The following is a 13048-nucleotide window of genomic DNA, read 5'->3' on the forward strand; positions in this document are numbered from 1 at the left end:
AGACAGGGTTTCCTCATGTTGGCCAGGCTGGTCTCAAACTCCAGACCTCAAGTGATCCGCCTGCCTGGGTCTGCCAAAGTGCTGGGATTACAGGCGTGAGCCACCACACCTAGCCTAATCTTTCTGAAACACAAATTAAATCATGCGTACAACTGCCAATGTAATCTTGTTGCACTCACATAAAAATCCTGTTACACTCACATAAAAATCCAAACTCCCTACTGTGGCCCCTGAGGCCCTACATGACCTGTCCTCCTATCTCATTTCAGATCACTCTCACCAGAACTCACAATGCATGGCCCACCGCAGGCTCTTGATAAGATGTCTATCAAGTGCATGAGCGAAAGAGGAGCCCTAGTGATATCATGTATCATCAGACCAACTGTTGTGAAAACTAACGTTCATCATGCCAGTCTCCTGCTCTAGAATCTATAAAAAGTTCTAACCTTCACTTGGCTTTTGAGGTCTTACATCATAATTTTTATCCTCTCAATTTTCCTAGTAAACTCAATTTCCCATTGCCAGATAATCAGACCAATCCTCTCTCTCTATTCCCCGCACTGCCAGTGACTCTCTCATGGCAACAAACACACTAAAATATCTGTCTGCTCTCATAATACCTACGAGAAAGCTTGCCTTTGCCCATCATATCCTCAATAAATCAGAGAAATACTTCAAAATACGTATTAGTTTTTCCAGTCCACCTTAACGACATTTATAAAACTAGTATTTTGGTATATTATTGAAAGGCAGTATTGGATCCTATTTACCATTTGGAAAATTTGCAGTATAGACACAAAGGAGCTGCAGAGAAATTTGCATCAATGAATCATCCATCAAAATCCAAGGCCAGAGAGAGTGCAAGACAGGCACAAGGTGAGCTTCAAGAGCTGCTTCCTGTTGAAGGAAGGGAAAAAGACAGCATTAGTCTGAATATATGAAAATATAACATTAAAATCAAAACAACAACAAAAAGCCACCAACGTAAAACACAAGGAGAATCCTGTGGCTGTCTTCAGCATCCTGCCACACCCCCACTGGGCTCCACATATGGTGGCCCTGACCACAAGCCTGACCAATCTCAGGAAGTCCCTTCAACACCAGGGTGGTTAAGATGTGCCACTAAGGTAGGACGCATAGAAAACAGCCTTTGTAACATGTAAATTAAACAGCAGAGTGATAACTCACAACACTGAATAAATTCCTGTAAATGCTATGAAATGGCCAGAAGTGAGAATTTCTGGTTAAACTTTCTGATCAACTCTGAGTCCTCCTTGCCTGCCCTCTTTCCCTCTCCCCCACTCTCTCTGTGTGTGTGTGTGTGTATATACTCAAAGTAAATCACAATTTTTGAGTAATTTGAATATATAAAATTCAGTCTAAATATTATGATAAATCAATAAATTCCGAAGTAACTCAGAGTCTTTATTACAAAGATCAGTTACCCCAGGACAATACTGCAGATAAAATATAGCTGTTTAAGTGCAGCAATATCTGTTTTAAATGAACAAGAATCCTGAGGTAATTCGTAGACCCATGTTTATGCATGTGAGCATGCACATAAATACACCCTACACAATTTCACATAGCATCAAGTGGCAGAATAGGAGAAGTGAGTCCCAATGTTTGACACTCCCCGTAAGCACTGAGGTCATTCCCAGTGCTCTCCCTGAAGCTCTTCCCACGTTCACCACTCTCTGTGGCACACAGCCCTCCATCTGCAGCAGACGACCTTGTTTACTATTTCATAGAGAAGACAGAAACGATTAAGTACAAACTCCTTTATCTACTCTGCCATTCTGTCCACATAGTTTATCTGTATTTTCATCCATTCACCCTTCCTGTCTGCCTGGCAGTGACAAAGAGGTGCTCCACTTCTTGCCTGCCAGAAATTCATACATTCAACTGTGTTCTGGAGCACAGCTCTTCCTGCCTCCTCAGGGATCTTAACCAGTTGGTTCTCCTCTTGCTATCTCTTAAACAATTCGTCCCCAATTTGCTCATTTCTGTGCCTGTATTCAAGCAGTTTACATGTTAAGAGAAACAAACATACTCATTTCCTTTCATCCTATATGTTCTAAATTATTAATGCCACTTTTCATGACCAAACTTCTACATCATTATTGCTATAATTTCCCCGTCTCACATTTAATCTTAGGTCATTTCCATTTATTTTCTGCCCTAAAGATTCTACTGAGGCCACTCCTACTTTTGTGGTTGCCAACAACGCTTAAGCACTGTGGCACTTGCTGTATGTCTCTTCTTTCTTAATTTCCATGCTGCTGCTCTATCTTGGATCATCTCTGACAGTCTGGATATTTGTCCTTGCCCAAATCTCATGTTGAGTTGTAATCCCCAGTGCTAGAGATGAGGCCTGGTGGGAGGTGTTTAGATCTTGGGGGCGGATTCCTCATTGCTTGGTGCTTGCCTCAAGACAGTGAGTGATCTCACGAGATCTGGTCATTTAAAAGTGTCCAAGCACCTCCTCGCCAGCTCTCTCTCTCTCTTGCTCCAGTTCTAGTCATGTGATGTGCCTGTTCCTCTTTTGCCTTCTTGTCATGATTGCAAGTTTCCTAAGGTCTCCCCAGAAGCAGATGCCACTATGCGTCCTGTATAGTCTGCAGAACTGTGAGCCAATTAAACCTCTTTTCTTTAATAAATTACCTAGTTTCAGATATTTCTTCATAGTAAGGCAAGAATGGCCTAATGCAATCTCCAAATCCCTTCTCCAGTATTCCTTTCTCAGTTGTTTTCTGCCCTCTCTTAAATGTTCCTATTTTCCAAAGATACGACCTTGGTTTTCATTACATACTTTCTTGGGAAATTTCAACAATAGCAAGGACCACAAACACCATCTACACATTGACAAGCCATTTTTCACCTGGATGCCCGTAAGACTCTTGAGGCTAGCACGTGCAAGCAGGAATGTCGGGTCTCTCACACCTGTGCTCTGCTCTATCATGCACTCTTAATGCATCATAATGCAGCAGCTTAAACTGGAGTTTGGAAGTCATTCTACATCCCTCCTCCTCTTTTCAATGCCTCCAGTTTACTCCCTACCCTTCTTCTCCTTTCTACCTGCTCAAGTTAAGGTGTCATCATCTCTTGTCTGGACTATGACAGTCCCCTCCGTCTAACCTTATCCACTGTTTAATTCATTTACCTCACAGCCACCATGATCCTTCCAGTATGAAAACCCCTTAATGTTATGCATATGCAGACAGCAGGGTGGGGTGGCAGTGGGTGACCTGGTGAATTACCCAATAGTGGTCAACTATTAACAATGAGAACATGCCATACACCTGATAAAAGCTGAAATTGAAATTAAGAATCTCTACCTCTGTAAGATTATATTTATACTCAAGGATAATCTAAGTATTCTTTGGATTTACTTCTTATTAAACAATTTAGAAATACAGAAATGCTTTGACTTATTGAGATACTAGACTTTTATAAATGCCTAATGTGATACAAATTGAGCACAATATTTATAACTAGCAGCCAGGTTAGCATTTCATAAATCTTTATAGGTAGATCCTACATGTAAAGTATTCCAGAGTATTTCCCTGAATAAGGTGTCATGAATGAATATTAACTGCACACACACATGAAATTTATATATTTACATATACACATGAATACTGACTGTACATCCAGTCACAAGCATAATATCATAAGCATGAAGGAATCATAAGTTTATTAATGGCACTTTTGTTTTGAGAAAAAGTTCATATAAATTCATATATGGGGAATTTTAATAAAATGTATAAATAAATACTTAATTTCCATCAAACTATTCTGAAATATTAATTGTGAGTCATGGCTCTGGCTTTTTAACATCGGGTAAGGAGTAAGTGTGTTCAACACGTCCCTTTTCCAGATGTGGTATGGTTTTTCCAGTTGTGCTCTTACCACAAGAGCAAAACAGGTAAACATTTAAAAGGCAATAAAAGTTTCTATAATTTATCTTTGCTTTCTATATTAAAGCTTTAATTTAGTATTTTTTTACTTTTATTTTCATGGCCAGCTCTTATAAAGAATAATCTAGTATTTCTGCATTAAAGCATTAATCTAGTATTTCAAAAGTGTTGTAAAACTATAGACAAAGCAAATCATAGTGTTCAAAAGATTATATCCTCTATAGTAGTACTGATACAATGGTTTAAAATATCATCAATGCTTACAGACAAAGCAAAATATCTCAGTGATTTCTAGACAGAGGGGCTGTGTAAATGGTCACAGGGAGTCAGCAGAGCTAGAAGCAACTTCCTCTCAGTGGATGTGGCCACACTAGGTAGCAGTTCTAACTCTCTTCTCCTTTGAAGCAGGAAACTCTTATTTCCTTATAGATACAGATAGTTTCATTTATTTCCTTGCAGAGTTGTTTTGACAACCCATTTTGAAAGAACCTACCTTATAAGACACACCCAGCCATTCATTCCATACCTAAAATAGGTGGGAAACCAACACTTAAAATGCCTAAGAGTACAGAATGAGGCTGAGGTTTGTGAAGTTAAAATTTCAATGATAAAACACTGATAAACACAAGAAATGTAATCAGTGATGAATAACAAGATTAGATACCCACATTTCTGACAATTAACACTGAGTTTGAGGACCAATCAACCGTGTGTCTAAAAATTTAAAAGTCAGAGCTTTCCATTTTTCCTACTACATTATCTCATATAAAAATTAAACTGCTTAATACCAGTACTTCTACTAAAATTTTGAAAAGTAGCTCTACTTACTTTACATTCTTCATTTTGATAAAGACAGTTTCTTAGGAGCTGCATGGCAATGCTTAACTCTTTAATAACACCATCCTCCTATTTAAACAAAAAGCAGTTGAAAACTGTGAATGCAACAGCATACTCCGTTTTTGTGTATAGTAATTCCCTCCCCTTTGGGTCACAGTACAATGCAGGTGTGCTCTAATCATGCCCGACCACTGTAACTTTGAGGGAACTGACAGGCTAATGATCTCTGAAAGATGACCATATCTCAAGAAGCACATTCACCACGAAAAAGCTATTTCTGTTCTATCAAGCATGGAGGAACTCGGATATATGATAGCCTCCATGTTTCATCTCAATAAAGTGAGGCAGATACTGACAGGTTTTCAATCATATCAGGTGTTGGCTGACTTTCTCAATGATGAAGGGCCTTTGGCTAGAGAGGGAAAGAGGCAAAAAAAAAAAAAAAAAAGAACTGATAAACATACAATCAATCTCCTGAATCAATTACACTATTAAATAAGACTTTGTCTTGGTTTCTTATTAAGTAGAAACTAGTTATTACATAGAGTGCTGCTATAATGGCCTTACCTACACACATATATGTATATTTATATATTTATACTACTCACACACTTTCATTTGCTGAATAAGTGGGTGGCAGATCTTGTTAACCACAGTAGTTATTGTTAACCATAGCTATTATATAATAACTATGTTATTTTGAGTTTATCTGAGCATGCAGTTTAAACATGAGTCCAACAGACTCAATGCTAGAGGAGATATTCAGAAGGCACAGAAGGAGATAAACAGAGATGAAGAATACCAGCTCTTCAACCACCCAGATATGGGGCAAATATTAGCTCCAACGATTACCAACTGTGTGATTGTGCTGTAATGAGTGTTTGTTCATGAGATAATAAATATTAAAGGTTTCAATAGTGGCTGACATATAGAAAACTCTTAATAAATTATAGTTGTTATAGATCTCATTCCTAGTTAACCTATGCTTGTTTTGAGATAAAGATTTTCTTTTTGTAGTATAAAAAATTTATCTGGCATAGTATCATGTATATGTGGATATTTCCAATGTTTTATAATAACAACAGTACATAATAAACAGATGTTGTCTAAAGATCTTCAAGTAAGAATTAAGACCAAAACAAGTCAACAATCTGCTAACATAGAAATCTCATTAATTCATCCATCTCTACCTTGCTTCTAAATGAGATACTCATTTCAAGCTCGTGCTCATTTCTAGGCACAAGGGGACTGGAGAATGGTCTCTACATATAGCCATTCATTTATCCCACAATATTACCTTTTTTTTCAATGCTGCTTTCCCAGGCCTCAGAGAATCTAGGTTCAGTTGTGCATTTATGTGTTTCATCTGCTCCATGCAATTGTCTATAAGATTGGCTGAAAGACAAAATCTATAGCAGTCAAAAGGATACTCTATTTCCAAGTTAAGTTAAAACCACATATACCAATCAGATTCTCAAAAAGGTAACATTCTCTATTTCTGACTCACTTCATTTTAGAATTTTCAGTAAGAGATTAATGAATCAGAGGGGGGAAAAGTAAGAGGACTAAAATGCTGAAGGCCACTTGTTTTCAGTTTTTAGTAAGATACTCCCCAAATCCAATTTACAACTTGAGGAATACATCATTTGTTTTAGTAGCAAATCACAACTGATATTAACGGACTTGATGTTGCCATTATTCTCTTTTAATTCTCAGATCTATATTCTCCGATTCCCAAATGAGAAATTACAACACTCAAGAGGAGAAATTTAGAAAACATGGAACTGTCTGTTGCTGTTTTTACCATCAAAACTATGTGGGTTTTGTTCAGGTATGCAGTAAGTGCTTCTGGATAGTAATATTTAATTACAATGAAACTCAATGTGTTACCTTTTAGCTTCTCTAATATTTACATATAGGTCCTTTAGAGCAAGAACCTCACATATTAAACAAACAAAAAACTACGTCTAATCTGTTTATTTGAAAAGTAATGCATATTTACTGCTTCTGTATGAAAAAATGATTTTTACTGACACTAAGACTATACTGTAAGTTTTTTACATTTTGAGTCTAAAGAAAATTAACTTTAACAAGCAACAAAACATATGAGCTGCTGATAATGCCATCAACACAGCTGACGTGTTACATAGCTCACCTTTCAAAGCATGTTTCTGTGCTCTTCTACTGACAGCCAGAAGTGACATCAACGCATTTGCAGCTACTCTTTTCAGGATATCTTTGGAGGATTTCCCTTCATAGCACTGCAGAGAATACAAATCAAACTGCCTTGAAGAAATATTTAATCTGCAGCAAAACCGTTGTGAATAAAGAACATTTTCTACTTAAAAGATATTGCTACGTTTCAACTATCATGTGAAATTCACTGGATTTTGATAAATCATTAATATTTGAGAATGTTCTGTGTGGATAAGACTGTATAAGTTGTTTATAATATGGAAGAGAACAACAATCATTCTTAAAGACACATCGTCTACAGAAGAAAGCTTTATTTAGCTTTTACATAGCAAGCTCACATACTTACTCAAATTCACCAGAGCATACTCTATACATACCTATGTGTAGCTTATTAAAATGAGTCCTTGTAAAACTGCTGAGCAGGAGAACTGTCATCAATGTCCTCCTTTCTCCTTCTGGGGACACATTACCCTCTCTCCATTTCTACCTAAACTACCCCTATATCTCAGGTGATTTGGTTCTTTCCATCTTTCATTTCTATGGTAACATGCACCTGTCATATAACATTTTCTCAAAAAATAATGCATAACTTTTTTGACTTTCAGAGAAATGGAAAATCATTTGTAATTCTGAAACTACTATTTCGGTATATTTCCTTTATACATTTAAATTTATGAGTTAGAAAAATTTTCACTTAAAAATTTCTAATATGTACAAAAGTAGACACAATAACAGATTCCATACATTTTTATTTAAAAAAAAAAAAAAAAAACCTAGAAATTTCTGCTCCAAGATGGCCAACTAGATACAGCCAGGAGGAACATCTCCTACTGAGGGACCGGGACATCAGGAAGACTGGCACACTCCTAGATCTTCAGAGGGAGGGCACTGAGAACAGATGGAGGGAAAACACAGAGCCGGGGCTGAAGGGGGAGGAAGCTGGGGACCCTGCTCGAGGCTACCAAGCACCACAACTTGTTCCTGGCCCCCAACCACTCCTGCAGAGGGGGTGAGTTGAAAAGGCAAGGAAAAAAATTCACTCTCACCACAGGCCTCTGGAATCATGGTAGGAAGGGACCCCTGGACCACTATGGACATTTGAGTTGTCAGGGAAAGCTGCTTAGGGAAGCAGTAGAAGCAGCACTCCAGCTGGGGCAGAGCCCAGAGAGTTTTGTATGGGAGTGTCTATAGCATAACACTGCCAGGGACACCCACCCCCTTAGGCTAGACTTGCTCCCATAGAAGACTCTATCCCTAGGGGAACTGTGGGACCTCAACTCTGCAGGGTGGTCTTGCCCATGAGATGGGGCCAGTCTGGGTCACCCTTTGGTCTGCTGGCTTCTCCCTGGGCCCGAGCCTAGCCACACCTGCTTGGAGTGAAGCTCCCAGGTACTTCCTGGGGGCCTACATGGTAGCTCTTGCACTGGCAGACTGTGCCTGACTAGCAGAGTGCTCTAGTAGAGTGACCCTAGTTGGACATGCAGCAGCATTCTTCCCCCACTGCAGCCTCCTTCATGCTGCCTTGCCTGCAGGCACTCACCCACTGGCCACCCACCACAATGCTTTGTGGGCATGTACAGGAGGACCTGCCTTCCCTTCCCCACCAGCACATGTGTGCACATGCACCCTGCCATGTCACTGCTGCCAGCCGTGAGTGCACTCCATCCTCCCTCCCTGCTATTGTCCTCAGAGAGTCAGCAGGCATGGGGCCTGCCAGCACCCCATCCCTGCGCTGGGGCTGCCAACACAGAACTAGCCACCAAAAGCAGCGAACCCACCCCCAGCCCTGAGCAGCCACCGACACCAGAATGAATGGGCACAAAGGGCGCACACAGTCTTGCGTCCACCATTGCCCAGTCTCATGCTAATACTACCACCAGTATGAATGTGCACACAGTCCTCAGGCAGGGGCTCCCAAATCCCCAAGCTGTGCTGCTACCACAGCTGCTGTAGACACCTGCATCAAGGCTGGCACCCTGGCACCTGACGGCACCCTGCTGCAGCTGACGAGTGTGCACCCTGCTGCTGACATGTGTCAACAAGGACAGATCCTACTGCCACTTTCCTATGAAGTGCTTTGGCTGGCACCAACCATCAGAGAGTTATGAGCAGCAGTCCTAGAGCACCTTGGACCCTCCAGAGCACAGGTTCCTAACCTTGAGGAAACAGAGATCAAAGCCCTGCCCAGACACCAGTCCCCAAGAGTTAGAGCACACAGTCCAGGAGTCCTGAGTTGAGCCTTGGCCCCCTAAAATCCTCCTAAAATGAGTCGACTGAATACACCTTATATCATAATGAAATGCCCAAGGACATTAAGTAGGATAAAAGGAAAAAAATAAAAAATAAAAAAAGACAATCATCCAAAGGATAGCAACTTTAACGACTTGAAGGAACATCAGCCCGCAAAGATGAAAAAAAACCAGCGCAAGAACTCTAAGACCTCAAAAAGCCAGTGTCTTCTTTTTTCCAAACGACCACACTAATTTTCCAGCAAAGGTTCTTAACCAGGCTGAGATGGCTGAAATAACAGAATTCAGAATATGGACAGGAATGAAGATCATGGAGATTCAGGAGAATATTGAAACCCAATCTAAGAAAACTAAGAATAAAAAAAAAAAAAAAAATACAGGAGCTAACAGCCAAATAGCCAAGGAAAGAAAGTAACCGACCAAACAGAGCTGAAAATCTGACACCAAAACTGGCAGAGACACAACAACAACAAAAAAAAGGTCAATATCTTTGATGAACATCAATGCAAAAACCCTCAACAACATACTAGCAAACTGAATCCAGCAGCACATCAAAAAGCTAATCCACTACGAACAAGAAGGCTTTATCCCTAGGATGTAAGGTTGGTTCAACATATGTGCAAATAAATAAACATGATTCATCACATAAACAGAAACAGAAACAAAAATAACATGATTATCGCAACAGAAGCTTTCAGTAAAATTCAACATCTTTTCATATTAAAAACTCTCGACAAACTAGGTATTGAAGGAACATATCTCAAAATAATGAGAGCCATCTATGACAAACCCGCTGTCTACATCATATCGAATGGGCAAAAGCTAGAAGCATTGCCCTTGAAAACTGGCACAAGGATGCCCTCTCTCACCATTCCTATTCAACACAGTACTGGAATTTCTGGCCAGGGAAGTCAGGCAAGAGAAGGAAATAAAGGGCATCCAAATAGGAAAAGAGGAAGTCAAATTATTCCCGTTTGCAGATGACATGATCCTATATCTACAAAAGCCTATCATCTCAGCCCAAAAGCTCCTTAAGCTGATAAACAATTTTAGCAAAGTCTCAGGATACAAAATCTATGTGCGGAAGTAACTAACATTCCTATATACCAACAATCAACCCAAGAGGCAAATCAGGAATGCAATCCCATTCACAACTGCCACCAAAATAAAATAAAATAAAATAAAATGCAATACCTAGGAATACAGTTAACCAGGGAGGTGAAAGATCTCTACAAGGAGAAATACAAAACACTGCTGAAAGAAATCAGTGGTGACACAAATGAATGGAAAAACATTCCATGAACATGGCTAGGAAGAATCAACATCGCTAAAATGGCCATACTGTCCAAAGTAATTTGTAGATTCAATACTATCCCTATCGAACCACCAATCACATTCTTCACAGAACTAGAAAAAAAAACTTTTAAAATTCATATGGAACCAAAAAAGAGCCCAAAACACCAAGGCAATTCTAAGCAAAAAGAAAAAAGCTGGAGGTATCAAGCTACTTGACTTCAAACTATACTATAGGGCTACAGTAACCAAAGCATGGTAATGGTATAAAAAATAAACACATAGACCAATGGAACAGAATAGAGATCCCAAAAATAAGGGTGCACACTTACAACAATCTGACCTTAGACAAAGCTGACAAAAACAAGCAATGGGGAAAGAACTCCCTATTCGATAAATGGTGCTGGGATAACTGATTAATTATATGCATAAATCGAAACTGGACCCCTTCCTTATACATATACAAAATTCAACTGAAGATGGATTAAAGACTTAAATATAAAACCCAAAACTATAAAAACGCTGGAAGACAACCTAGGCAATATCATTCCGGACACAGAAACTGGCAGAGATTTCATGATGAAGACGTGAAAAGCAATTGCAACAAAAGCAAAAATTGACAAATGAAATCTAATTAAACTAAAGCGCGTCTGCACAGCAAAAGAAACTATCAACAGAGTAAACAGACAACCCACAGAATGGGAAAAAATATCTGCAAACTATGCATCTGACAAAGGTCTAATATCCAGCAACTATAAGGAATGTAAATTTACAAGAAAAAAAAACCATTAAAAAGTGGGCAAAGGACACGAACAGATACTTCTCAAAAGAAGACATACACAATGCCAACAAGCATATGAAAAAAAGCTCAACATCACTGATCATTAGAGAAATGCAAATCAAAACCACAGTAAGATACCATGTCACACCAGTCAGAATTGCTATTAAGAAGTCAAAAAATAACACATGCTGATGAGGTTGTGGAGAAAAGGGAATGCTTATACACAGTTAGTGGGAGTGTAAATTAGTTCAACCACTGTGGAAGGCAAATTAGTTCAATCATTGTGGAAGGCAGTGATTCCTCAACAAGCCAAAAACAGGACTGCAATTCAACCCTATAATCCCATTACAGAGTATACACCCAAAGGAACAAAAATCATTCTTTCATAAAGACACACGAATACAAATGTTCACTGCAGCACCATCTGCAATAGCAAAGACATGGAACCAACTTAAATGCCCATCAACGGAAAACTGGATGAAGAAAATGTGGTACATATACACCATGGAATACTATGCAGCCATAAAAAAGAGCGAGATCATGTCCTTTGCATGAACGTGGTTGGAGCTCAAGGTCAAGATCCTTAGGAAACAATGCAGGAACAGAACACCAAATACTGCTTGTTCTCACTTATAAGTGGGAGCTAAATGATGAGAGCACTGGGACACAAAGAGGGGAACAATACACAATGGGGCCTACCAGTGGGTAAAGGGTAGTAGGAGGGAGAGGATCAGAAAAAATAACTATTGGGTACCAGGCTTAGTACCTGGGTGATGAAATAATCGATACACCAAACCCCCATGATATAAGTTTACCTATATAACAAACCTACACATGAGCCCCTGGTCTGGCAGCATTCATCACAGAATGACAGAAGTGCCCTTGGGCTCTAAGTGAACATTAGCAGCAGCCTGGTAGAACTCCTATGGGACCGTGGTAGTGGTGGCCAAAAGGAGAATCTCCTTTTCCTGTGGAAAGGGGATAGAAGAGCAGAAAGGACCCTGTATTGTGGTTTGAGTGCCAGGTTAGCGGCATTAGAATAGAACATCAGGCAAAATTCTAAGATTTTTGACTCTAATCCCTGGCTCACAGATAGCAACTCTGGACCTGCTCAGGGTCTAGGGAAACTTACCGCTCTGAAGGGAAGGACAGAAACCTGGCTGGCTTTGCTACCTACTGATCATAAAGGCCTACTGAGAGGTGACAGTGTGCTAGTAGCCCTCACTCTCAGCCCCTCCTCGGCCTCAGGCCTCAGCGTCCGCTCTGGCTGCGCTTGAGGAGCCCTTCAGCCCGCCACGGCACAGTGGGAGCCCCTCTCTGGGCTGGCTGAGGCTGGAGCCTCCTCCTTCTGCTTGCGGGGAGGTGTGGAGGGAGAGGCGCGGGCGGGAACCAGGGCTGCGCTAGTGGGCCAGTGTGAGTTCCAGCAGGCCTGGGCACCGGCTCGGCAGGCCCCGCATAGGGAGCAGCCAACCAGCAACGCAGGCCCAGGGCAGTGAGGAGCTTAGCACCCAGGCCAGCAGCTGTGGAGGTTGCTGGGTCCCCCAGCAGTGCCTGCCCGCCAGGGCCACACTCATTCTCACTGGACCTTAGCTGCCTCCCAGCAGGGCATGGCTCAGGACCTGCAGCCCACCATGTCTGAGCTCCTCCCCCTGTGGTAGGCTCCCGCACAGCCTGAGCCTCCCCCATGGGCACCACCCCCTGCTCTGTGGCAGTCTCTGGACAGCCCAAGGGTTGAGGAGTGCAGGCGCGGCTTGGGACTAGTGGGCAGCTCT

At 40.8% G+C, this 13048-nt stretch overlaps 1 protein-coding gene across 2 annotated transcripts in view; it reads right to left on the reverse strand.

Annotated features, from left to right (window-relative positions):
- Positions 1-13048, reverse strand: part of RTTN (rotatin) — a 195791-nt gene that overhangs the window by 20874 nt on the left and 161869 nt on the right. For both annotated transcript variants that reach the window (XM_025365662.1, XM_025365663.1), the window contains 4 exons: positions 6913-7018; positions 6055-6152; positions 4749-4826; positions 771-897 (listed from right to left, as the gene is read on the reverse strand). In XM_025365662.1, coding sequence (XP_025221447.1) covers positions 771-897; positions 4749-4826; positions 6055-6152; positions 6913-7018 — 409 coding nt within the window. The remainder of the gene's footprint in view (positions 1-770; positions 898-4748; positions 4827-6054; positions 6153-6912; positions 7019-13048) is intronic.

Source organism: Theropithecus gelada, chromosome 18, assembly GCF_003255815.1.
Source record: "Theropithecus gelada isolate Dixy chromosome 18, Tgel_1.0, whole genome shotgun sequence".
Lineage (NCBI taxonomy): Eukaryota > Metazoa > Chordata > Mammalia > Primates > Cercopithecidae > Theropithecus > Theropithecus gelada.